At 35.8% G+C, this 25,623-nt stretch overlaps 3 protein-coding genes across 3 annotated transcripts; all 3 read left to right on the top strand.

The window, feature by feature from the left end:
* The first annotated feature begins 5,651 nt into the window (after nt 1–5,651).
* On the top strand, nt 5,652–6,470 carry LOC129869721 (uncharacterized). Its single transcript, XM_055944358.1, has one exon. It carries the CDS (start codon nt 5,652–5,654, stop codon nt 6,468–6,470), a length of 819 nt encoding a protein of 272 aa, XP_055800333.1.
* A 362-nt stretch (nt 6,471–6,832) lies between these two features.
* On the top strand, nt 6,833–8,509 carry LOC129869720 (uncharacterized). The gene is made up of 3 exons (XM_055944357.1): nt 6,833–6,984; nt 7,042–7,386; nt 8,461–8,509. The coding sequence occupies exons 1-3, from the start codon at nt 6,833–6,835 to the stop codon at nt 8,507–8,509; spliced, it is 546 nt and encodes a 181-aa protein (XP_055800332.1).
* An 11,667-nt stretch (nt 8,510–20,176) lies between these two features.
* LOC129869719 (uncharacterized) lies at nt 20,177–21,668 on the top strand. Its single transcript, XM_055944356.1, has 2 exons — nt 20,177–20,381; nt 21,280–21,668. The coding sequence occupies exons 1-2, from the start codon at nt 20,177–20,179 to the stop codon at nt 21,666–21,668; spliced, it is 594 nt and encodes a 197-aa protein (XP_055800331.1).
* Nucleotides 21,669–25,623: the final 3,955 nt, after the last annotated feature.

The following is a 25,623-nucleotide window of genomic DNA, read 5'->3' as shown; positions in this document are numbered from 1 at the left end:
CGTTGCTCTAGCAAGCTCCGACGTTGAAGACGAGACGCCGCAAAGATAAGAGTTCAGATCGTTCTATTGAAGATGGATCTTTAAAGGTCCTTTCCGATATCATCGTTTTAAATTTTTAGTTTAAACTTTATTTGTTGAAGATCGATTTGGCTACAGATCTAATATAATTTTTATGGTATTGTTTGCTACGTCAAGATCATGAGTTGTTAAGTTTAATTTGCCTACGAATTTAATATGAGATTTATGATATCGTTTGTTATATGGAAATCATAAAATTGATAATTTTTCCTTAAGTTGAGTTCAATAATTTTGTTTCAACTGTCACATAGATCTATAGAAATCCGATACTAATTTTGTTTTGAACGTTTATGTTAAAAGTTTTAATATTTTTTTTATATCTTTGTTCAGATCCATACATTGAATTTATTTACACATTGAAATATGGAATATTATACACTGATAAAAGTTTAAATTTGTTTGTAAATTTTGTTGAATAATTTCCTTACAATTATTGATAGTGGGTCCCTCTGGCCATAACTTTTGATTTTTGAAATCTCTTTTTTGAATAAATTTTGGATCAAATTTGGGAAATCAGATGTAGTTTGATTTGCTTTTGACAAAATTTTGGAAACCTTGCCAGCTTTTTTGAAATGATTTAGACTTATTTGGCTGAAGTTTGAATTTAAAATCTAGCCAGTTGTCTTTGTTGAATTTACTGTCTTTTATTATCCATTGATTTATTTATATAAAGAGGAGAAAAACATACACATAAAGAACAATACACACAGAGAAAAAGGGAAGAACACAAAAAACACAAAGAGTAGAGAAAGGAAAAGAACAAAAAAATATTTTACTTTACATTCTTAATACATCAAACGAAAACGAAAACAATAAGAAGAGTTTTCTTGCATAATTTAATATTATATTTCTAGCTTGGTACCATAGTTCAAATTTTTATTTACTTACTCTTCCTAACTAAAGTATCCATGTTAGTTTCAACCTTTTTTTATATGTTAGCTTATTATTTTTTATATGTGTGCGCACTAGATAAATATGCCGAAGGGACCTAGTCAGTTTTAATTATTAAAAGTTATACTTTATCGATGCTTCGATTTAATATGTTGCTCACAAATTTTAAGATCAACCTATTGTTTGAATATCGGTAAACTTGATGCATTTTAATTAATCTTCTAATTTTAATATTTTTACTTATTAATATATATATATATATATATATATATATATATATATATATATATATATATATAACCTATCCATCTTTTATATTTTGTTCAAACTACCAACCATTCTATTATTAAATATCATGTACATACGCTTTCTATCGATAATTTCTAGCATGTTAATTAAATCATATGTCATGGTTTAAGCTTAATATTTTCAGCATATTAATTGAAATTACATTTAAATGACTTGTTTAATATTTTTTTAGCATGTTAATTTATATAGAAATCATGTCTAGGATTTAATAATATTTAGTAGGCTACTTTGATAGATACATTGCCTATAGATTTGTTAAAAATATTTTTAAAATATTATGTTATCTAGAAAATCATGTCCATGGGCCTTATTGAATATTTTAGTAATTATAAGTCATCTTTAAATTTTAGTACGTTATTAGGATGTAATGAATATTTTCAGAAGGTTATTTTAGGTAGAAATCATGCCTGTAGGTTAACCCTAGTTAATCATGCCTAATATGGGTGACATATATTTTGGCAATTTAGACATCATGTTCATAAGACTTAAATTAATATTTTTAACATGTTAATATGCATAGAAATCATGTTTATAGGATTTTAATAAAGGTTTATCACAATATGCCTATAGAATTTTAATAATTATTTATTATATTATTTTATATTAAAATTGTGCCTATAATATTTTAATTAATATTTCAGCATATAATGGTATTAAAAGCATATTTACTATTTGTCATAAATTTTCAATATATTGTTAGAAATTATACTTATAGAAATTGAAGTAAGTTTTCATAATATTATTTTATAAAGAGATTATGCCTGTGATAATTTAATAAATTTTCAACATAACATTTAAAAACCGTAGCTATAGTATTTTAATAATTTTTCAGCATGTTATTAACTAAAAATAATATTAATAGGATTTTATAAATATTATTTGATAATAATTAAAAATTATCAAGAATGTTTTTATTTTATCATGTTTGGTTGTTTTTTTGCATTAAGCTTCGTTTATCTGATTGTATGCTGCAACCAATTGAGGGAAAACACCCTGACCCAATTCCTTACAATTTTGATGGAAACAAGTGATGCGCTTACCACTCGGGAATCCAAGGCACGACACAGAAGATTGTTAGGGCTTGAAGAATCAGGTTGAGTCTTTGATTAGAAGAGGAATAATAAAATGAACTCCAACACCTCCGAATGTGTTTTGCCAAATCATGAGAATCGAGAAGTCAACATGATTTCTTAGAAGAAGAATACAACTTAGGAGAAACCATCGCACCTGTCTGGAACGCCGAAGAAGTTACCACTGCATCTCCAGTGCAATCTGTTATCACTGTTCAACTAAGGGAACCTCTTACTGTCCAAACATATCTCCCGAGAGTTGTAGTAACCACTACAATTGCTAGAAAGGCTGAGTTTGACACCAAAGAAGTCCCATGGGATTATAAAACAGAATCCAAGGGCAACATGATTGACGCCATTGTGGCTCATGGAATGACTAGGTCGAGAAGGTGCTATGCTCCGGAAGATCTAAATCGAGGAGATCTTAGGAAGGAACATAATCCCAAGAAGAATGTTACCGATGCTGAAGTCATGGAATTTTAGAGGAAGATGCAGGTGAAAGACTATTTAGTCGAAGAGCAACTAAAGAAGACGTCAGCTCATATATCCATAATGTCTTTACTAATGAGTTCTGAGGCACATAGGAAGGTTTTAATGGAAGTGTAAAATGGGGTTTGCATTCCAAAAGAAACCACAAGTGAAACTTTAGCTGTAATAATTAGACGAGTGATGGAATCTAACAAAATCTCTTTCCATGATGATGAGCTACCAATGGAAGGGGCTGGACATAACAAAGCACTTCATATCACAGTCAAATATTGTGATAAGATTGTGACCCGAGTTTTGATTGATGGTGGTTATGGATATAACATCTACCCTTTCACAACTCTATGAATATGGGAGATATAGAGGAAAGTCATGTAAAAGTTAGAGGTTTTGATGGAGCACAGAGAAGTGTCATCGGAGAAATCTATCTCACATTGCAAGTGGGACCAGCAGAATTCCCTATCTTATTTTAAGTGATGGATGTCATCCAACTACAACCTACTGCTGGGAATACCATGGGTCCACGTGGCAAAAGCAGTCCCTTCAGCTCTTCATCAATGTGTAAAGTTTGAGTAGGGTCACACAGAAGTTACCATTCATGGTGAGCTTAATCACCCTATCTATTCTGTCAATTCCGTTCCACTCTCCGAGGAGTTAGACGGAGACACTTTTCACACTTTAGAAATCATGCAAGCTGCAAGGGTTGACGAGAAGTTAGAGTCGGCTGAAATGAAATTTTCAGGAGTAGCAAAGATGGTCGTGGCAGAGTTGTTGAATTACGGGTATCAGCCTAAGACAGGGCTTGGACCTAGGGCCAATGGCATAGTTGAACCCATCCGGTTAAAGCATCATAAAGGTACCACTAGGCTAGGATATGGACATACATCGAGACGAACCCACAACACAGGATCCATCAAGACAATGTTTGTACTAGAGCAAGTTCCAATTCTAGACCACGCATTTGACGATGACCTAGAAGAAGGAATAGGAAATTTATTCGTGGACATGATTGGAGAAGAGGAAGAGATAACTCTCAGAAAATTAACAATCTATGATTCCAAGCCTGGAGAAACCTTGCAGGATTGGATAATCAGTCCATCCCTATTTTGACAAGAGTCCTGCACTCTTATTAATAAAAATCCTAGTTCAACGGTTATGACATGTAACGAATCCATCGAGCAAAGGAAAAAAATGAACACGATCACAAAGAATATGATGAAAGCATGATGCCTGAAAACATACCTCAGGAGGTCGAGCAGTTTTGAGATCCAGGAGAAACCTAATATGCATGAAATAGAGGTTTTCAACTTAGAGATGAGGAAACTGTGAAGGAAACACGAATTAGCATATATTTGGAGGCTGAAAGAAAGAAGGATTTAATAGAATTGCTTAGGCAACATGTCGACATATTTGCTTGGTCTTATGACGATATGTCGAGGTTATGCACCGATATTGTCTCACATAGACTACCAATTGATCCCACCTATCTACCCGTTAAACAAAAGACAAGAAAGCTCAAACTAGACTTGAGTCTAAGGATCAAATAGGAGGTAACCAAGAAGATTGAGGCGAACGTTGTAAGGGTTACAAATTACCCCACTTGGTTGGCCAACATAGTACTAGTGCCAAAAAAATGGGAAGATCAGAATATGTATAAACTATCGAGATCTTAACAAAGCTAGTCCTAAGGATGATTTTCCTCTCCCAAATATTCATATACTCATCAATAATTGTGGAAAACATAAATTTCAATTATTTGTCGATTGTTTTGCGGGATATCACCAGATACTGATGAATGAAGATGATGTAGAAAAGACAGCATTTATCACTCCATGGGGGTATATTACTATAGAGTAATGCCATTTGGCCTAAAGAATGTTGGTGCAACCTATATAAGAGCCATGACTGCTCTTCTTTATGATATGATCCACAAGGAGATTGAACTATATGTGTATGATGTCATTATCAAATCCAAGAGGAGTTCGAACTACCTAGATGATTTGCAAAAATTCTTTAAGTGGTTGCGAAAGTATAATCTAAAATTGAATCCAGCAAAGTGCACATTTTGAGTACCTGCAGGAAATCTGTTAGGATTCATTATTAGCAGGAGAGGCATAGAGTTGGACCCCTCTAAGATCAAGGCAATTCAAGAATTACCTCCCCCCAAGATAGGAAGGACGTGTTGAGTTTCTTGGGAAGGCTTAACTACATCAGTCGATTCATAGCACAATCCATAGTAATTTGTGAACCCATTTTTAAACTACTAAAAAAGGATGTTGCCATGAAATGGACGGAGTGATGTCAAAGGGCTTTCGATAAAATCAAAGAATATTTTTCCAACCCGCCAGTATTAGTCCCACCTGAGCCCAGGAGGTTGTTGCTACTATACTTACCTGTCATGAATAATGCATTTAAATGTGTATTGGGACTACATGATGAGACAGGTAGAAGAGAGAGAGCCATTTACTACTTGAGCAAGAAGCTCACACCGTTGAGGCAAGATATACCTTTTTGGAATGAATGTGTTGTGGTTTGACTTGGGTCACGCAGAAATTTAGGCATTACCTGTTTGCATATACCACGTACTTGATCTCAAGAATGGATCCACTAAAGTACATCTTTCAGAAGCGAATGCCAATATATAAATTAGAAAAATGGAAAATTTTGTTGAGCGAGTTCGACATTGTGTACGTGACACAGAAGGCCAACAAAGGACAAGCCTTGGCTGACCATCTCGTAAAAGATTCAGTGGATAAAGATTATGAGCCTCTCAAAACCTAATTCCCTGATGAAAAGGTGTTGTTTGTAAGAGAAGTCATGTCAGAACCATGCGATGGTTGGAGGATGATTTTTGATGGAGCATCAAATTCTAAGGGAGTTGCAATAAGAGTAGTTTTAAATCCAGAAACAAGTCAATATTATCCAATTTCAGCCAAGATTTTGTTTGATTGTACCAATAACATAGCAGAGTATGAAGCTTCTATTCTCAGACTTAGAATGGCCATAGACATGAACGTCAAAGAGATTTTGGTCATAGGCGATTCTGACTTATTAGTTCATCAGGTGCAAGGAGAATGGGCTGCTAAGAATGTGAAGATCTTTCCTTATTTGCATTGCATAAAGGAGTTGAGTAGGAGATTCACAAGGATTGAATTCAAACATGTCCCTCGAGCTCAAAATGAATTTTCCGATGCTTTGGCGACAATATCCTCAATGATTCAGCATCTAGACAAGAATTACATCGACCCTATTGAAGTAAAATTATATGATAGACATGTGTATTATTTTCATATTGTTGAGGAAGTGGATGGAAGACCATGGTACTATGACATCAAGAGATTGATAGAGGCACAGGAATACCCCAAAAATGCTACGAGCAAGCAGAAACCGACTTTAAGAAGAATGGCCAATCATTTCTTTCTTAATGGAGAAATCCTATATAGGAGGACTACAGATTTAGGATTGTTGAGATGTGTTGACGCCAAGGAAGTGACGAGACTTTTAGAAGAAATACATGCAGGAATATATGGACCTTATATGAATGGGTTCACTCTTGCTAAGAAGATCTTAAGAGCTGGATATTTTTGGATGACCATGGAGAAAGATAGCATTCAATACGTGCAGAAGTGTCATTAATGCTAGGTGCATGGAGATTTTATACGAGTTCCACCAAATGAGCTTAATGTTATGGGTTCCCCATGGCCATATGCTGCTTGGGGCATAGATGTAAATTGACCCATAGAGCCTCCTGCATCAAATGGACATCATTTCATCCTTGTGGCAGTCGATTATTTCACAAAATGGGTCGAAGCTTCAACATACAAGGCAGTAACTAAGAAAGTAGTGGCAGACTTTGTTCGCAACAATGTAGTTTGTCGGTTTGGGATTCCAGAATCAATCATAACAGATAATTCGTTCAATCTCAAAGTGATATTATAAAGGCAATTTGTGAGCGGTTTAAGATTGCCCATCGAAATTCCACAAGTTATCGGCCACAGATGAATGGAGCAGTTGAAGCTGTAAACAAGAATATCAAGAAGCTTTTAAGGAAGATAGTGGATAGTCAGAGACAATGGCATGAGAAGTTACCATATGGTCTGCTCAGTCATCGTACCACAATCAGAACTTCTACTGGGGAAACTCCTTATATGTTGGTTTATGGTTCATAAGTAGTAATACCTATTGAAGTGGAAATACAATCTTTAAGGATTATTCAAGAGGTTGGTTTAGATGATACAGAATGGATTCGCAGCAGGATTGAACAGTTAATGCTCATTGATGAGAAAAGAATGGAAGCAGTTTGTTATGGTCAACTATATCAGAACAGAATAGCTAAAGCATTCAACAAGAAATTCAAACCCCGACAGTTCACACCGGGAAAATTAATATTGAAGAAGATATTTCCTCAGCAAGGAGAAGCTAAAGGGAAATTTGCACCAAACTGGCAAAGCCCTTACGTGGTTCATAAAGTACTATCTAGAGAAGCGATAATCTTGGCAGAAATGGACGGCACAGTGAGCACGAAGCCAATCAATTTAGACTCCATCAAAAAGTACTACGTCTGAAGACATCAAGACTGGCTTTCATTTTTTATATATATTCTTACTTTCCATGATTCATAACTATGCTCGACCTGACTTCCCTCGGCGGGATACGTAGGCAATCCTTGTTGGATTCGGTCTCTTCATATTTTCATTTTTCAATTGTATTCAGAACTACGCTCGACCTGACTTCCCTCGGCAGGATACATAGGCAATCCTTGTCGAATTTGGTCTCTTCATAGTTTCATTTTTCAATTGTATTTAAACTACCTCCTGACCTGATTCCACTTGGATACGTAGACAGCCTGAGTCAGGCTTGGTCATAGCATCACATATTTTTATTCTTACATTTACCCCTTTGTAATTGAACTACGTCCTTACCTGATTCCACTTGGATACGTAGGCAGCCTAAGTTAGGCTCAGTCATTGCATTGCATAATGTTCACTTCTTATCCTTGAACTACATACAAACCTGATTCCCATTTTGGGATATATAGGCAACCTTAAAGGTTCGGTCATACCTTAGAAAACCCTTTTTAGGTTAGGTATCATTAGAACATGAAGGATCTCACAAATGAATGAAAAGAAGCGTAATTAGAAGACAAGACTACGAGAAAGATTATACTTAGATATGGAGAATCTTGACGGACTTCGAAGCATGTCATAACCTTAAGTGATAAAGGATTACTCTCTCTCTTTATATATATATATAAATAATATATACATGATATACTCCTTTGCTAAGAACAGACTATTTTTTAATATATACTTCTCTACTATTCCACCTACCAAGTTTCTAGGTTAAGATACTACGGACGGACTAAAGAAGTATTAGAGGTTTCCAGTGATGAAGCCTAAATCTGCGAGTCAATAAAAATCAACAGCCCCCTCCCAAACTAATTTTTTTCTTTGAGCGCAGGAAAATAGAAGATCGAGGAAGACAACCTCAAGTCTAGGGGATAACTGAAGACGCCAGTCGACTTCTCAAAATCATAAGCCAAAATATCCTTCCGTTACTTTATTTATCGAAAATACTTTATACTTGGATTTGCTTTCTAAAAGATTTGCTTTTCAATCTTTTGCAGGTACGCTCAAGATCTGGATCAGAATACTGAAGACAAAGGGGCCCCATAGGATAAATAGGATAGTTTACTTTTTGTCAAAATTAACTCCATTGCCATCAAACATCGTCCAAACTCTGTCATCTGGAGGCTGTATTTAGAAAACATCATCCAAACTCCATCGTCTAGAGACTACACATAGCAAACATCATCCAAACTCCGTCATCTAGAGGTTGTACATAGCAAACCTCATCAAACTCTGTCGATCAGGAACATGCGTACAATCATCGTACATCTACAGTTAAATTCTATATTGCAAGATTTACATCGCCGGATACAGGAGTTACAGTACAAGTTTTACATCGCCGGATACAGGCGTTACCTTTATAATCACTACACCGCCGAATACAGGCGTTACATTACAAGTTTTACACAGTCGGATACAGGCGTTACATTATAAGTTTTACACTGCCGAATACAGGTGTTACATTACCAGTTTTACATCGTCGAATACAGGCGTTATATTACAAGTTTTACACCGCCGGATACAGGCGTTGCATTACTAGTATTACACCGCCGAATACTGGCATTACATTACCAGTTTTACATCACCGAATACAGGCATTACATTATAAGTTTTACATCGCCGTATACAGGAGTTACATCACCAGTTTTACATCGCCAAATGCAGGCATTACATTTACAAGCTCTACACCGCCGAATACACGCATTACATTACAAGCTTTACACAGTCGGATGCAGGCATTACATTACAATCACTCCGCCAATCAGAGGTTTTTACATTATCAGACACCGCATTACAACATGGAACTCCCTCTAAGAAGCAAACCAGGGCAAGCTAGTAGAATGTCAAGTATCCTTAGCTACGTCAAGGATTCGCTTTCAAAACTCAACTCGAGTCGATTTTCCAAGTTTGGATTTGAATTTATGTATAACTTCTTTCATGTATCAGCATCACCATAACTTGATACTTGGGCAATTTCTTTTGAAAATTCATGTTCTTTTCTCTACCATAGGTCTTCAGTAGAAATTACTATGAAGCATTTCTCATTTCGAGTTTGTTTCTTAGAATTACCTCCAACCTGGAATATGATAATAACCTCAGTTCGAGCATGATCATATTCATTTTATTCGCGCTAACATCGTACGCCATCACCTGTAAGACTCGGTGTTACCATAATCCAACACTAGAGAAAATTTTGAATTCAATCAAAATTTATTGTGATTCTACCATCCAGAACTATACACGGTCTGGTTCTCGTATAACCAGAGATATGTAGAAAACTTGAAAATGAAGTCTCGATCGCAATATTTTTGCAGCTCCCATTCATTTCATTGGGTCCCTCCGAAGTTATTCCATCGGTCGAACAAAATCGGCTACTCTGTCAAATTTCTTTGCTAGTCAATTCATCCCTCATTCCCAAGCAAAGAAGGGGAAAGCTGTTGATACCCAATTTTGACCGACCTATAATTACTTTTCGAATCACTATCTTAATAGATATGAATTTTTTAAAATTATTTCTTTATTAAATAAATAAATTTATATTTAGTTTTATCCAATAAATTGTATATTTTGACATTCAAAATTTATAATATTTTTCTATGTGTTAATATTATAACAATTATCTTTATTATTATTATTTTTTTTAATAACAAGCTTCATGCGTTCGAATATTTTTACAGGTCTATTTAGTATATATTATATATATGTATATTTTCTTTATATAAAATATATTACTTAACTAAGTTTATTTTATAATTTACTTATTTATATTAATATATACATATTACATATCTATTTTAATATATTTTATATACATGTGTTTATAAAATTAATACATAATTGAGTTTATTATATATTTCAGTTAACTATATTAATTATACCTCTAGTTTAGTATGTACTATATACATACGTACATTATATATATATATATATATATATATACATATATATTTACATAGTATATACATAAGTAGTTGCTTTATGTATAAAAATATTACTACTTGATAAAGTTTATGATTTTACATATTCAATATATATATATATATATATATATATATATATATATATATTATGGTTATTAATTAGATAGCAATCTCTTCAATTTTTTCTGCATTTTATTTTCCGCATAGTCCTTTTAATCCAATTTTTTAAAATTCTAGCCTAATAACTTCCGATTAATTATAACTCTAGCTTAATCGAATTCAATGTGTTCTATTTTTAAATCTAAATTTCAATCTCATCCATTCGTTTGATTGATCAAACGACTCCCATTCATTCTTATCCATTTCACACCCTAATCCCTAACTAATATTTTCATTTTTTTTCATCTTCTTCTTAAGAAGAGAAGAAGACCATCGCTGCCTCTTCTCTCTCTAGACTCTCTTCTCCGATGCCACCTTCCGTCTCCCTCCACCACGGCGAACTGCAGCAGCCACCACCGCTGCTCTTTCTCCTTTGTCTAGCGAGCAGCAGCTACCAAAGCAGCCAGCAGCTCCGCCACCACCACCAACACACAGCAGCCATAACAAACAATATTTTCTAGCGAGCTGCTTCTCCTACGAATAGCCATCGCTCCACAGTAACAACCAGCAGCCACGACACATAGCTGAAACAACCAACAACTACTAGCATCAACCTTCAGCTGCAGCGAGCAATGCAGGAGCAGCAACACGAACATGCTGCAGCAACTCCTCTCAACTCCCTCTGTCTCTTCTCGCCGCCGGAGAGACAACAGGTGAAACCACAAACAACAACGGACCAGTGAGCTTTAGCTTCGGCAAACAGCGAGCTCCGAGCTTGCACGATGAACACCAAAAGAGCAGCGCTGCACTTCATCTTTGAACCACCAGATCCAACATCAACCTACAACGGCGAGAAGACTTTGCTCTAGCAAGCTCCGATGATGAAGACGAGACGCCGCAAAGATAAGAGGTCAGATCGTTCTATTGAAGACGGATCTTTACAGGTCCTTTCCGGTATCATCATTTTAAATTTTTGGTTTAAACTTTATTTGTTGAAGATTGATTTGGCTACAGATCTAATATAATTTTTATGGTATTGTTTGCTACGTCAAGATCATGAGTTGTTAAGTTTAATTTGCCTACGAATTTAATATGAGATTTATGATATCGTTTGTTATATGGAAATCATAAAATTGATCATTTTTCCTTAAGTTGAGTTCAATAATTTTGTTTCAACTATCACATAGATCTATAGAAATCCGATACTAATTTTGTTTTGAACGTTTATGTTAAAAGTTTTAATATTTTTTTTATATCTTTGTTCAGATCCATACATTGAATTTATTTACACATTGAAATATGGAATATTATACACTGATGAAAGTTTAAATTTGTTTGTAAATTTTATTCAATAATTTCTTTACAATTATTGATAGTGGGTCCCTCTGGCCATAACTTTTAACTTTTGAAACATTTTTTTTTGAATAAAATTCGGATCAAATCGGGAAAAGCAGATGTGGTTTGATTTGTTTTTGACAAAATTTTGAAAACCTTGCCAACTTCTTTGAAATGGTTTATGACTTATTTGGATGAAGTTTGAATTTAAAATCTAGCTACTTGTCTTTGTCGAATTTACTGTCTTTTATTGTCCATTGATTTATCTATATAAAGAAGAGAAAATATACAGATAAAGAACAATACACACAGAGAAAAAGGGAAGAACACAAAAAACACAAAGAGTAGAGAAAGGAAAAAAAAATATTTTACTTTACATTCGTAATACATCAAACGAAAACGAAAACAATAAGAAGAGTTTTCTTTCATACTTCAATATTTTGTTTCTAGCTTGGCATCACAGTTCGGATTTCTATTTACTTACTCTTCCTAACTAAAGTATTCAGGTTAGTTCCAACCTTTCTTTATATGTTAGCTTATTATTTTTAAAAAAAAAATATTTTTGCCTTGCTTGTTTGTTTTATTCAAGTAAAATTATATAAACATGTTATACCTCTATATTATTTGTAAACTGATTGTATTTTCTTTATGGTTCAGCAGGGTTTGGACTTCAAAGTTCAAGACACGAAGACTTCATTTGGAACAAGATTTAGATAGCTTTACTTCTCATTTTATTATTTCTATTTGTTTATTATTCTTTCTTAATTATTTTGGCCTGTAAAAAATTGCTCATATATTAATAATGAATATTTGGAGACTGTCTAAAGGGGAGGAAAAATCTACGTGCTACTTGTATTTATTTTACTTTGACATAATTTTATGTGTGTGCGCGCACTAAATAAATATGCCGAAGGGACCTAGTCAGTTTTAATTATTAAAATTTATACTTTATCGATGCTTCAATTTAATATGTTAGTCATAGATTTTAAGATCAACCTATTGTTTGAATATCGGTAAACTTGATGCATTTTAATCAATCTTCTAATTTTAATATTTTTACTTATTAATATTTATATTAAATAACCTATCCAACTCTCATATTTTGTTCAAACTACCAACCATTCTATTATTAAATATCATGTAAATACGTTTTTTATAGATAATTTCTAGCATGTTAATTAAATCATATGCCATGGTTTAAGCTTAATATTTTCAGCATATTAATTGAAACTACATTTACATGACTCGTTTAATATTTTTTAGCATGTTAATTTATATTGAAATCATGTCTAGGATTTAATAACATTTAGTAGGCTACTTTGATAGATACATTGACTATAAATTTGTTAACAAATATTTTTAGAATATTATGTCATCTAGAAAATCATGTCCATAGGCCTTATTGAATATTTTAGTAATTATAAATCATCTTTAAATTTTAGTAGTTATTAGGATGTAATGAATATTTTCAGAAGGTTATTTTAGGTAGAAATCATGCTTATAGGTTAATCCTAGTTAATCATGCCTAATATGTCATCTAGATACATTGACTATAGATTTGTTAACAAATATTTTTAGAATATTATGTCATCTAGAAAATCATGTCCATAGGCCTTATTGAATATTTTAGTAATTATAAATCATCTTTAAATTTTAGTACGTTATTAGGATGTAATGAATATTTTCAGAAGGTTATTTTAGGTAGAAATCATGCCTATAGGTTAATCCTAGTTAATTAAGCCTTATATGGGTGACATATATTTTGGCAATTTAGACATCATGTTCATAGGACTTAAATTAATATTTTTAACATGTTAATATGCATAGAAATCATATTTATAGGATTTTAATAAATGTTTATCACAATATACCTATAGGATTTTAATAATTATTTATTATATTATTTTATATTAAAATCGTGCCTATAATATTTTAATAAATATTTCAGCATATAATGGTATTAAAAAGCATGTTTACTATTTGTCATAAATTTTCAATATATTGTTAGAAATTATTCTTATAGAAATTTAAGTAAGTTTTCAAAATATTATTTTATAAAGAGATTATGCCTGTGACATTTTAATAAATTTTCAACACAACATTTAGAAACCATAGCTATAGTATTTTAATAAATTTTCAGCATGCTATTAACTAAAAATTATATTAATATGATTTTATAAATATTATTAGTTAATAATTAAAAAAAATCAAGAATGTTTTTATTTTATCATGTTTCTTTTTTTTGCATTAAGCTTCGTTTATCTGATTGTATGCACACACATATAATTGTTATGACCTTCACAATTTGTCTATATTTTCAAGCGTGCTAATTAATTAATCTAGAGGTTTACTTAAGATTATATGTGCTAATTGCTTGTCCTATCTTTTTTGTTTGACGATGTGTCTAATTAGGATGCCTATATTTTCTTTGGTCTAAAACATACCCTAATAGTACATCCAATGCCTCTTGGATATTAAGTTGGGATGATAGACATGCTTTAGGACATTAGTTTTCATTTATTTTTAGATCACTTCAGGATTATAATAATAAATGAACATAGGAGGGGTAGGGATAGTTAGACCCTTCGAAAATGATGGAAGTTGACCCGAGCAGAAAAATGATAAAAACTTTATACATTTTGTTTTTTGATTAATAAGTCGGCGCTGATCTGAAGAAGACGGGAATGTAGATATTTTTATTTCCTGTCAACTTTTAAATATTTTTGTTTGTATATATTTGGGGTAGTTTAATATTTTATAAACTTAATGATTTTTAGGCATCACTAATCTTATTAGAAGTTTTACCCAAATTATATTTATGACATATTACACATCCATATATCTACACTTGTCTATTATCTTATTTACTTTTTTCTTTTTTTTCTTTTACAACGTGTCTTCAAATAAAGTAACCAGTTCTAATACTCAACATTCATATTAGTTACCATAAATTTAGGTAAGCTTATTTATTCAAATGATTTTAAACATACATCTGTATTTCCATACATAAAATTTTCATATGTTTCAAGTATATTATTTATTATTTATTTTACCATACAATAAATGTATTATTATTAAATTTGCTCCATTCATATTATAGACGTATATATATGACATACCTTGTATTTTCACCATTTTCTCAAAATTAATAAAAAAAACCTTCTTGTTAATATTTTTAAAAACAAACAACAACAACAACAACCCAGTGAAATCCCACAACATGGGGTCTGGGGAGGGTAGAATGTACGCAGACCTTACTCCTACCAAGGTAGGACGGCTGTTTCCTAGAGACCCTCGGCTCAGTAAAAGCATAAATGCATAAATGCATAAGAATAGGAAATTAAAAGCTTTATGAGAAAAACAATAAACAAATAACGAATAGATAACAAATAAATACAAATAAATAAATACAAATAACAAATAACGATTAAATAAATAATGATAGCGTCACAGGTTCAATAGAGTAATCAAAGCATAGAAAGTAATAAATAATAACAGAAATAGCAGAAATCAGAATTCACAGCGCAAGAGATCGTAATGCACTACTACGCCTATGAATAGAGAAGAAAAACAAGACTATGAACTAGCATTCTACCCTAATGTGGGTCCTCCACACCCTCCTATCTAAGGTCATGTCCTCCGTAAGCTGTAACTGTGCCATGTCCTGTCTAATCACCTCTACCCAATACTTTTTCGGCCTACCCCTACCTCTTCTATAACCATCCATGGCCAGCCTCTCACACCTCCGCACTGGGGCATCTGTGTATCTCCTCTTCACATGTCCATACCATCTCAGTCGCATTTCCCGCATCTTGTCTTCTACCGAGGCCACTCCTACCTTGTCCCGAATAGCCTCATTTCTAATCCTGTCGCTCCTGGTGTGCCCACACATCCATCTCAGCATTCTCATCTCAGCAACTTTCATCTTTTGAATGTGAGAAGTCTTAACTGGCCAACACTCCGCCCCATACAGCATAGCCGGTCTAACCACCACTTTATAGAACTTGCCCTTAAGTTTTGGTGGCACATTCTTGTCACACAGCACTCCGGAAGCGAGCCTCCATTTCATCCACCCTACCCCAATACGATGTGTGACATCATCGTCAATCTCCCCGCTGCCTTGCATGATAGACCCAAGATACTTGCAACTACTTCTCTTTTGGATGGCCTGAGCACCAAGCCTAACTTCAACGCCAACCTCCTGAGGTGTCTCACTGAACTTGCACTCTAAGTACTCTGTCTTTGTCCTACTCAACTTAAACCCTTTAGACTCCAAGGTATGTCTCCAATCCTCCAGCTTAACATTAACTCCGCGGCGAGTCTCATCGATCAGGACTATGTCATCCGCGAAAATCATATACCATGGCACCGCATCTTGAATTTGTCGCGTCAATCCATCTATCACTAAGGCAAATAAAAAAGGACTAAGAGTTGATCCTTGATGCAGCCCCATCACCACTGGAAAGTGCTCTGAGTCCCCTCCTACTGTCCTTACCCTAGTTTTGGCTCCCTCGTACATGTCCTTGATCACCCTAATGTATGCCACAGGTACACCTTTAGCCTCCAAACATGTCCATAGTATTTCTCTTGGGACTTTATCATAAGCCTTTTCTAGGTCGATGAATACCATATGCAAGTCCCTCTTCCTCTCCCTATGCTGCTCCACCAGTCTCCTCATAAGATGGATGGCTTCTGTAGTTGAGCGTCCCGACATAAATCCAAACTGGTTCTCTGAAATAGACACGTCTCTCCTCACCCTCATCTCTACCACTCTTTCCCACAGTTTCATAGTATGGCTTAGTAGCTTAATACCTCTATAGTTGTTGCAACTCTAGATATCCCCTTTGTTTTTGTATAGAGGGATCATTACGCTCGACCTCCATTCTTCGGGCATCGTTGCCGTTTTAAAGATGACATTAAATAACCTAGTCAACCACTCCAAACCTACCGAGCTCGTGCTCTTCCAAAATTCCCCAGGAATCTCGTCAGGTCCGGTTGCTCTTCCCCAGTGCATCCTACGAACGACACTCTTAACCTCCTCGACCTTAATACTCCTGCAATACCCAAAATCGCGACGCCTCCCTGTATGTTCTAAATCTCCCAACACAAAGTCTCTGTCCCCTTCCTCATTCAAGAGTTTATGGAAATAGGACTGTCATCTCTGTTTAATGAGGGTCTCGTCTACCAATACTTTTCCATGCTCGTCCTTAATGCACTTCACTTGGTCCACATCGCGTGCCCTTCTCTCCCGCGCCCTGGCTAACCTGAACAATTTTCTATCCCCATCTTTCTCTTCTAGTTCAGCATAAAGGTGTTCAAAAGCTGTTGTTTTTGCCATCGAAACCGCTGACTTCGCCTCCTTTTTCGCTATTTTATAAAGTTCCATATTCGTCCACTTCTCCACCTCATCTGTGCTTTCTATCAACTTTGCGTACGCCATCTTCTTCGCTTTCACCTTTTCTTGCACTTCTTCGTTCCACCACCAGTCTCCTCGATGCCGACTACGACTACCAATCGAGACTCCCAACACTTCCCTTGCCACAGTCCTAATACAACTAGCCGTCCTATCCCACATACTGGTCGCATCCCCATTACTATCCCAAGCCCCCATGACCTTCAACTTCTCTCCCATCTCCAGGGCATTTGCAGTGGTCAAACTCCTCCATCGAATCCTAGATCGATCATCCCCGACCCTCTTATTCCTCATCATCTTGATCCATAAATCCATCACCAAAAGCTTATGTCGGGTTGTAAGGTTGTCTATCGGAATGACCTTACAGTCTTTGCACAGACCTCTATCGACCTTTCTCAGGAGTAAAAAGTCTATCTGAGTCTTAGCCACCGAACTATGGAATGTTACCAAGTGGTCTTCCTTCTTTGGGAAACTCGAATTGGCTATGACCAACCCAAAAGCTCTTGCGAATTCCAAAAGTGAAATGCCTCCTCCATTTCTGACCCCGTAGCCAAAGCCTCCATGCACATCATCGTACCCTCCTGAAATAGACCCGATGTGCCCATTGAAATCTCCTCCCACAAAAAGCTTCTCAGTAGGTGGTATACCTCCCACTAACTCGTCCAAATCCTCCCAAAAGCGCCTCTTATCCTCCTCTCTTAAGCCCGCTTGTGGCGCATAAGCACTAATAATGTTGAGTGTGCTTCCTTCAACGATCACCTTAATCGACATCATCCTATCGTTGACTCTCCTAACCTCCACAACCTGATCCCTTAGATCATTGTCTACTAAAATGCCTACCCCATTCCTATATTTCGATCTACCTGAAAACCAAAGCTTATACCCGTCTACCTCCCTAGCTTTAGAACCTACCCATTTGGTCTCTTGGACACAATCTATATTAATCTTTCTCTTCTTTAGAATCTTAACTAGCTCTAATCATTTTTCTAAAACTTAATTTAAGGACTATCTTTAGATAGGCTCTAAGGGATGCTTATCACCTTTCCCTCGAGTAACCAAAACCCTTACCTAGAATCTCACTAGTTTCAAAAATCAAAACAGAGTTTACATTTATATTTTTTTTAAATGGTTTTTCTAATATTTTTTATTTAAAATTACGTGGCGACTCTAAACATTTTCAAAATCAGAGGCATAGCCACTTTTATGTTGTGAACTATTTCGACCTGTTCAAAAATAGGGTGCGACATCTTGACGACTTTGCTGGGGATACCCCATGTACTTAGCATTTTAGGTTTTAACCTTAGTAAAATTTAGTTTTATAATTAAAAAATATTTATTTATTATTTGTATATTATTTTCTTTAATTATTTAATCGTGACTTATTTTATTACTCTTCATTTGAAAAGATGCAAGCTAAATCCAAACTTGTGCTCCTTGTTTGTTTAAAAACACTACATGCTACTGCTTTCCTTACACTGTTATATGCACTTTCTATCGAGTCCTTGACCGTACACAATACACACACTGGTTCACGTGGGGAGTGTCTCATACTCCCCCAAACCTTCTTTTGGATTCCTTAGTTTCAGAGTTGGTGCAATAAGATTAGTGTGCTTTCTTGCAAACATTCAGTCTCACTCTTGAACATCTAGGAAAAATCTTACTCTAGATAGAAGGTCATGATGCATATACCTTAGGCAAGACGATCCAAGGCATCGTCTTCACAATTAGGAAAGTCATCCTTTGTTAAAGGTTACACACCTAACGACATATTTTATGTGGAAGTTGTCATGAATGATCTAATCAAAAACACATGACAGATTTGGAATAAACATATTTATCATACCCTTACTTTTCTTTCAGATGAGTATCAACCAAAACCTCCCAAGTACAGTGACCTTTAAGTTTTTGGATTTTGAGATCACTCCAACACTAGAAGAGTTTAGTGATTTTTTGGAATTATCGATAAGAGGAAAAACACCGATATGTCCATCAACCATAAGTGTAAGAGATTTCCTTGGGCTATTAGGGCTGCATATCTTGCCATCACTAAGGAACGCAGAAAATGGAAAGGTAAAGTTGAAGTATCTTTTCCAAAGATTTGGTCATCTCGAGAGCTTTGATAAACATCGAGATGAATTTGCCTACACTTGTAGGCAATGGATACATATGCGGACAATGATATTTGTGATGGCCTTTTTGGGGGCTATGGTATAGGGGTTGTATTTTTATGGACTAATGCCATTTGGTCTAAAAAATGTTGATGCAACCTACATAAGGGCCATGACTGCTCTTTTTCATGATATGATCCACAAAGAGATTGAAGTATATGTGGACGATGTCATTATCAAATCCAAGAGGAGTTCGGACCACCTAGATGATTTGCAAAAATTCTTGTAGAGGTTGCGAAAATATAATCTAAAATTGAATCTAGCAAAGTTCGCATTTGGAGTACCTACAAGAAAACCGTTAGGATTCATTATTAGTAGGAGAGGCATAGAGTTGGATCCCTCTAAGATCAAGGAAATTTAAGAATAACCTCCCCCCAAGACCAGGAAGGACATGATGAGTTTCTTGGGAAGGCTTAACTACATCAGTCAATTCATAGCACAATCCACAGTAATTTGTGAACCCATTTTTAAACTACTAAAGAAGGATACTGCCACAAAATGGATGGAGGAATGTTAAAGGGGTTTTCTACTATACTTATCTATAATGAATAATGCATTTAGATGCGTATTGGGACAACATGATAAGACAGGTAGAAGAGAGAAAGACATTTACTACTTGAGCAAGAAGTTCACACTGTATGAGGCAAAATATACCTTGTTGGAATGAACGTGTTGTGCTTTGACTTGGGTCCCGCAGAAATTTAGGCATTACTTGTCTGCATATACCACGTACTTGATCTCAAGAATGGATCCACTCAAGTACATCTTTTAGAAGCCAATGCCTACAGGTAAATTGGCAAAATGGCAAATTTTGTTAAGTGAGTTTGACATTGAGTACGTGACACAGAAGGCCATCAAAGGACAAGCCTTGGCTGACCATCTCGCAGAAAATACAGTGGATAAGGATTACGAGCCGCTAAAAACCTATTTCCATGATGAAGAGGTGTTGTTTATAGGAGAAGACATGTCAGAACTATGCGATGGTTGGAGGATGTTTTTTGATGGAGCATCAAATTCCAAGGGAGATGGAATATAAGCAGTTTTAATTCCAGAAATAGGTCAATATTATCTAATTTCAGCAAAGATTAGATTTAATTGTACCTATAATATGGCAGCGTATGAAGCTTGTATTATCGGACTTAAAATGGCCATAGACATGAACGTCAAAGAGATTTTGGTCATAGGCAATTCTGACTTATTGGTTCATCAGTTGCAATGGGAATGGGCTACTAAGAATGAGAAGATCCTTCCTTATTTGCATTTCATAAAAGAGTTGAGTAGGAGATTCACAAGGATTGAATTCAAACGTCCCTCGAGCTCAAAATGAATTTGCCGATGCTTTGGCGACAATATCCTCAATGATTTAGCATCCGGACGAGAATTACATCGACCCTATTGAAGTAGATGGAAGACCATGGTACTATGAAATCAAGAGATTGATAGAGGCACAGGAATACCCCAAAAATGCTACGAGCAAGCAGAAACAGACTTTAAGAAGAATGGCCAATTATTTCTTTCTTAATGGAGAAATCCTATATAGGAGGACTCCAGATTTAGGACTATTGAGATGTGTTGACGCCAAGAAAGCGATGAGACTTTTAGAAGAAATACATGCAGGAACATGTGGACCTAATATGAATGGGTTCACTCTTGCTAAGAAGATCTTAAGAGCTGGATATTTTTGGATGACCATGGAGAAGGATAGCATTCAATACGTGCAGAAGTGTCATTAATGCTAGGTGCATGGAGATTTTATACGAGTTCCACCAAATGAGCTTAATGTTATGGGTTCCCCATGGCCATATGCTGCTTGGGGCATAGATGTAAATTGACCCATAGAGCCTCCTGCATCAAATGGACATCATTTCATCCTTGTGGCAGTCGATTATTTCACAAAATGGGTCGAAGCTTCAACATACAAGGCAGTAACTAAGAAAGTAGTGGCAGACTTTGTTCGCAACAATGTAGTTTGTCGATTTGGGATTCCAGAATCAATCATAATAGATAATTTTGTCAATCTCAATAGCGATATTATGAAGGAAATTTGTAAGCGGTTTAAGATTGCCCATCGAAATTCCATAAGTTATCGACCACAGATGAATGGAGCAGTTGAAGCTGCAAACAAGAATATCAAGAAGATTTTAAGGAAGATAGTGGATAGTAAGAGACAATGGCACAAGAAGTTACCATATGCTCTGCTTGGTTATTGTACCAAAATCAGAACTTTTATTGGGACAACTCTTTGTTTTGCGGGAACAGACCCTACATAAGGCTCCCACCTCTCGTGCACAGTCAGGGGTTGAGTAGTACTATCACGACCTAAAAATCGAGGTCATGATGGCATACATCTCAAAACCCAATCTGATGTGTAACCCTAAAAATAAAACTCATACTAGACTTTCAAAGGGGAAAGTGATGCCACAATTTAAATAAAAAGAAAAACAATACAGAGAAAATTATTCCAAAACCTGATGTCAAAAGTATAAAGAGCATCTAATACAAGGTTCAAATCTGAAGATACAACATAAGTTTCTAAATGATCCAAAAGACTGAAAAATAAAGATAGACTAGTGACGATCAGAATTCTGGGACCTCACCACTAATCTAAGAATATACAATCCGCTAGAATATCAACTGTCACATAAGATACTCCGACTAGTATCTGCATCAAAAAGGGATACACAAGTAGGGGTGAGTAAAATTCACATGTACTCAGTAGGTTTTAGCTGACTGAGTATAAGGAATTAATCAAACCTATGAAATAAACTAAGGAACGCTTCCACCTGCATACAAAAAAGTCTCACTTCGGCATCGGTGCTGCCAATTTATATATATATAGTGACGCGAGTAAAGTAAACCCATAATAACAGCTCAGAATCACAATTAATCAGATAATTCAAGCAGCATAGATATCAATGCAATGCAATACAATATGATGATGCAATAATGTGATGGTACGGTGGAATCAAGACTGTCGCACAGCTTGTCGTATACACTTGCCGAGCTGTGCTACCAAGCAGGACCCATGGGGTCTCGCAGACCATATACCCAATCACAATATCTCATTATCCTTGCCACTTCCTTGTGGTCAAGGGATCATAATGCATCCACTACCCTACCATAATACTGCCTCGGACAGGGACTCAAGATACAAAGGTTTAAAGGTGTTTCATTTTCTTTCTCAAAAAGAATTTCCATATTTCTCAACTCCTATGATGAATGAGGATGAATGCATCAAAACACATATGACATGGAAGTAATATTCAACTCACATGTGGTAGAAGGTTCAAAGTTCTCAAAACTTAACCTACACATGATATTCACCCTCAATAAATAGTAATAGGAATATTCATCCCTTTCTCAACAATATTTCAATACTCAAGCATTCTCAAAAACCCCAACTCAACCTCTCAGGCGAGCATCACAAGTTAAATAATATACTCAAGTCTCTCTCTTAGGCAAATCAGGAATCACATACTCTTAAAGCAAATAAGATAACAAATAAGGCCTCCACACGGGCTATGTAATAAAAATATACCCCCACATGACAATACATTAATAAATAAGCCCCCACACGGGTATCATAATATATATAACATTCTAAACTCATACTAAGACCTCAACCCAAAGTATATAACATATGAATGACTAATTACCCCATCTCAATCTCAAAGAAGGATAGCCAAACCTACCTCAATTGCCGAAACCGCACTCGAACACCTTCATCGAACAAGCAAATCTCGAATTCAATGCCCAGACTAATAACCCACTATCAACAATAAAACATACACATCACAAGGAGTCCAATGACACCCATATTGATAGGTTTCGGAACCGAGAGTAAAATGGTCCAAAAATTAATTATTTCCGAAAAAGGTCAAATCTGGAAATTTATTAGACAATCACATTCTACTTGTAATAAGGAACTCTTGGTTGAAAAACCCATAAAAATAGAGCTCAAAATGAGTTAGAAATCACCATTTTCCTTAAATTCGAATTAGGGAAGAAACAAAGAATTTTGGAGTTTGAAACTAAACTTTAGGGGTTAAAATCATCAAAAACTTAATAAAAAGGGAAGGTTTTAGGTCAAAAATCACTTACCCAACACTTTGCCTTAAAAATGTCTTATCAAATCACCTCAAGGAGTTCAAAACCCAAACAAATGATGAAAAATATTGAAATGGGAAGAAAGGGGCATTTTCTGCCTAAAAAGTTACTGTTCACGCGTGTTACTGTTCACGCGTGTTTTTACAAATTTTCAAAAATCACCCTCAAGGTTATTATAATATCCACCACTAAAAAGGATGTTCGTCCTCGAACATAAGATAAAATAAAGTACCTGGGGTATCAAAAAGCAGTACCGAGCCTACATATCAGACTCTAACTCCCAAGTCGCCTCCTCAGCAGGCCGATGCTGCCACTACACCTTAACCGAAGTAACCTCTTTGGTCCTGAGTCTATGAAGCCGCCTATCTAGAATAACTATCGGCTCCTCCTCATAAGTCAAATATGGACTCAACTCTACTGCGTCATAAGAAATCACATGAGACTCATCCGGTATGTACTTACGAAGCATGGAAACATGAAATACCGGATGGACAACTGACAATTTAGGGGGTAAGGCCAACTTATACGCCACTCTACCTACTCTCCTCAGGATTTCAAATGGGCCAACATACCACGGTCTAAGCTTGCCCTTCTTTCCGAACCTCATCACACCCTTCATGGGCGATATTTTAAGCCATACACAATCATCCACCATGAACTCTAAGGGACAAACCCTCCTATCAGCATAACTCTTCTGACGACTCTGAGCTGTCAATAGTCAACCCTGAATCAAATGTACCCGCTCCACAGCATCCCTAAGTAAGTTAGTATCCAATGCATCAACCGCAACAGAATCAAACCATCCAATGGGTGATCGACACCTACGACCATACAATGTCTCAAATGGTGCCATCTGAATGCTGGAATGATAACTGTTATTATAAGCAAACTCTGCTAAGGGCAAGTGTTGGTCCCATCGGGTACCAAAATCAATCACATAGGCCCTAAGCATATCCTTCAACACTTGAATAGTCCGCTCAGACTGACCATCGGTTTGGAGATGAAATGCTAAACTCATCTCTAGCCGCGTACCCAAACCACACTATAATGCCTCCCAAAAGTGATAGGTGAACACTAAACCCCGATCCGACATAATAAAGATAGGCACCCTATGCAGCCTAACAATCTAACAAAGATAGATCCTAGCTAACTCATCCGCATTGTAGCTAGTCTTCACCGGAAGGAAATGGGCTAATTTGGTCAATCGATCCACAATCACCCAAACAGAGTCATACTTACCCAATGCCATGGGTAATCCAGACACAAAGTCCATAGTGATACGCTCCCATTTCCACTCAGGAATAGGCATCACTTGTTGGCAATTTAGACACTTAGCCACAAAATCAATAATGTCTCTCTTCATGCCACACCACCAATATTGTTGTTTCAAGTCATGAAACATCTTTGCCACTCCCGGGTGAATCGAATATTTGGAACATGAGCCTCCTCCAATATCATACGTACCCATTCACTCACCTTAGGCACACAAATGCGACCATTAATTCTCAAAACTCCTTCCGGATCAAGAGAGGCTGATTTTGCTTCACCACTCAACACTTTGTCTCAAATGGCCCACAACTTGTCATCTTCAAACTGGTGTGTACGAATCTTGTCCATCAAACTAGACCTAGCCTCCACAAAGGCCAAAATTCCATGATATGTAGAAATAGCAAGTCGGACCAACTATCTAGCCAATGACTGAACCTCCAATGCCAAAGGCCTCTCAACAGCCTTAAGGAAGGCCAAACTACCCATGCTAGATGCTTTGCGACTCAGGGAATCCGCTACCACATTAGCTTTGCCTGGATGATAAAGTATGGTGATATCATAGTCTTTCAATAACTCTAACTACCTACGCTACCGCATGTTCAGATTCGGCTGAGAAAAGATATACTTAAGGCTATGGTGGTTAGTATAGACCTCACAATGCACTCCATAGAGATGATGCTTCCACAACTTCAGAACAAACACCATCGCTGCTAATTTTAAGTCATGGGTAGGATAGTTCTTCTCATGTACCTTTAACTATCGAGAAGCATAAGCTATAACTCTAAATTTTTGCATCAATACACCACCCAAGCTGACTCCCGAAGCATCACAAAACACAAAAAAGGCCAC

The sequence above is a fragment of the Solanum dulcamara genome, chromosome 10 (genome assembly GCF_947179165.1).
Source record: "Solanum dulcamara chromosome 10, daSolDulc1.2, whole genome shotgun sequence".
In the NCBI taxonomy this organism is placed as follows: Eukaryota; Viridiplantae; Streptophyta; class Magnoliopsida; order Solanales; family Solanaceae; genus Solanum; species Solanum dulcamara.
This window is presented reverse-complemented; position numbering and strand designations above follow the sequence as displayed.

What these genes read in the sequence shown, in the direction of transcription:
- LOC129869719 (XM_055944356.1), top strand. Translation starts at nt 20,177, where the DNA reads ATGCCTACAGGTAAATTGGCAAAATGGCAAATTTTGTTAAGTGAGTTT. An exon ending in CATGTCAGAACTATGCGATG is followed by an intron (nt 20,382 to 21,279) that starts GTTGGAGGATGT and finishes TCCTTGTGGCAG; the next exon opens with TCGATTATTTCACAAAATGG.
- LOC129869721 (XM_055944358.1), top strand. Translation starts at nt 5,652, where the DNA reads ATGTCAGAACCATGCGATGGTTGGAGGATGATTTTTGATGGAGCATCA.
- LOC129869720 (XM_055944357.1), top strand. Translation starts at nt 6,833, where the DNA reads ATGAATGGAGCAGTTGAAGCTGTAAACAAGAATATCAAGAAGCTTTTA. An exon ending in ACTGGGGAAACTCCTTATAT is followed by an intron (nt 6,985 to 7,041) that starts GTTGGTTTATGG and finishes ACAATCTTTAAG; the next exon opens with GATTATTCAAGAGGTTGGTT. An exon ending in AATTTAGACTCCATCAAAAA is followed by an intron (nt 7,387 to 8,460) that starts GTACTACGTCTG and finishes AATCTTTTGCAG; the next exon opens with GTACGCTCAAGATCTGGATC.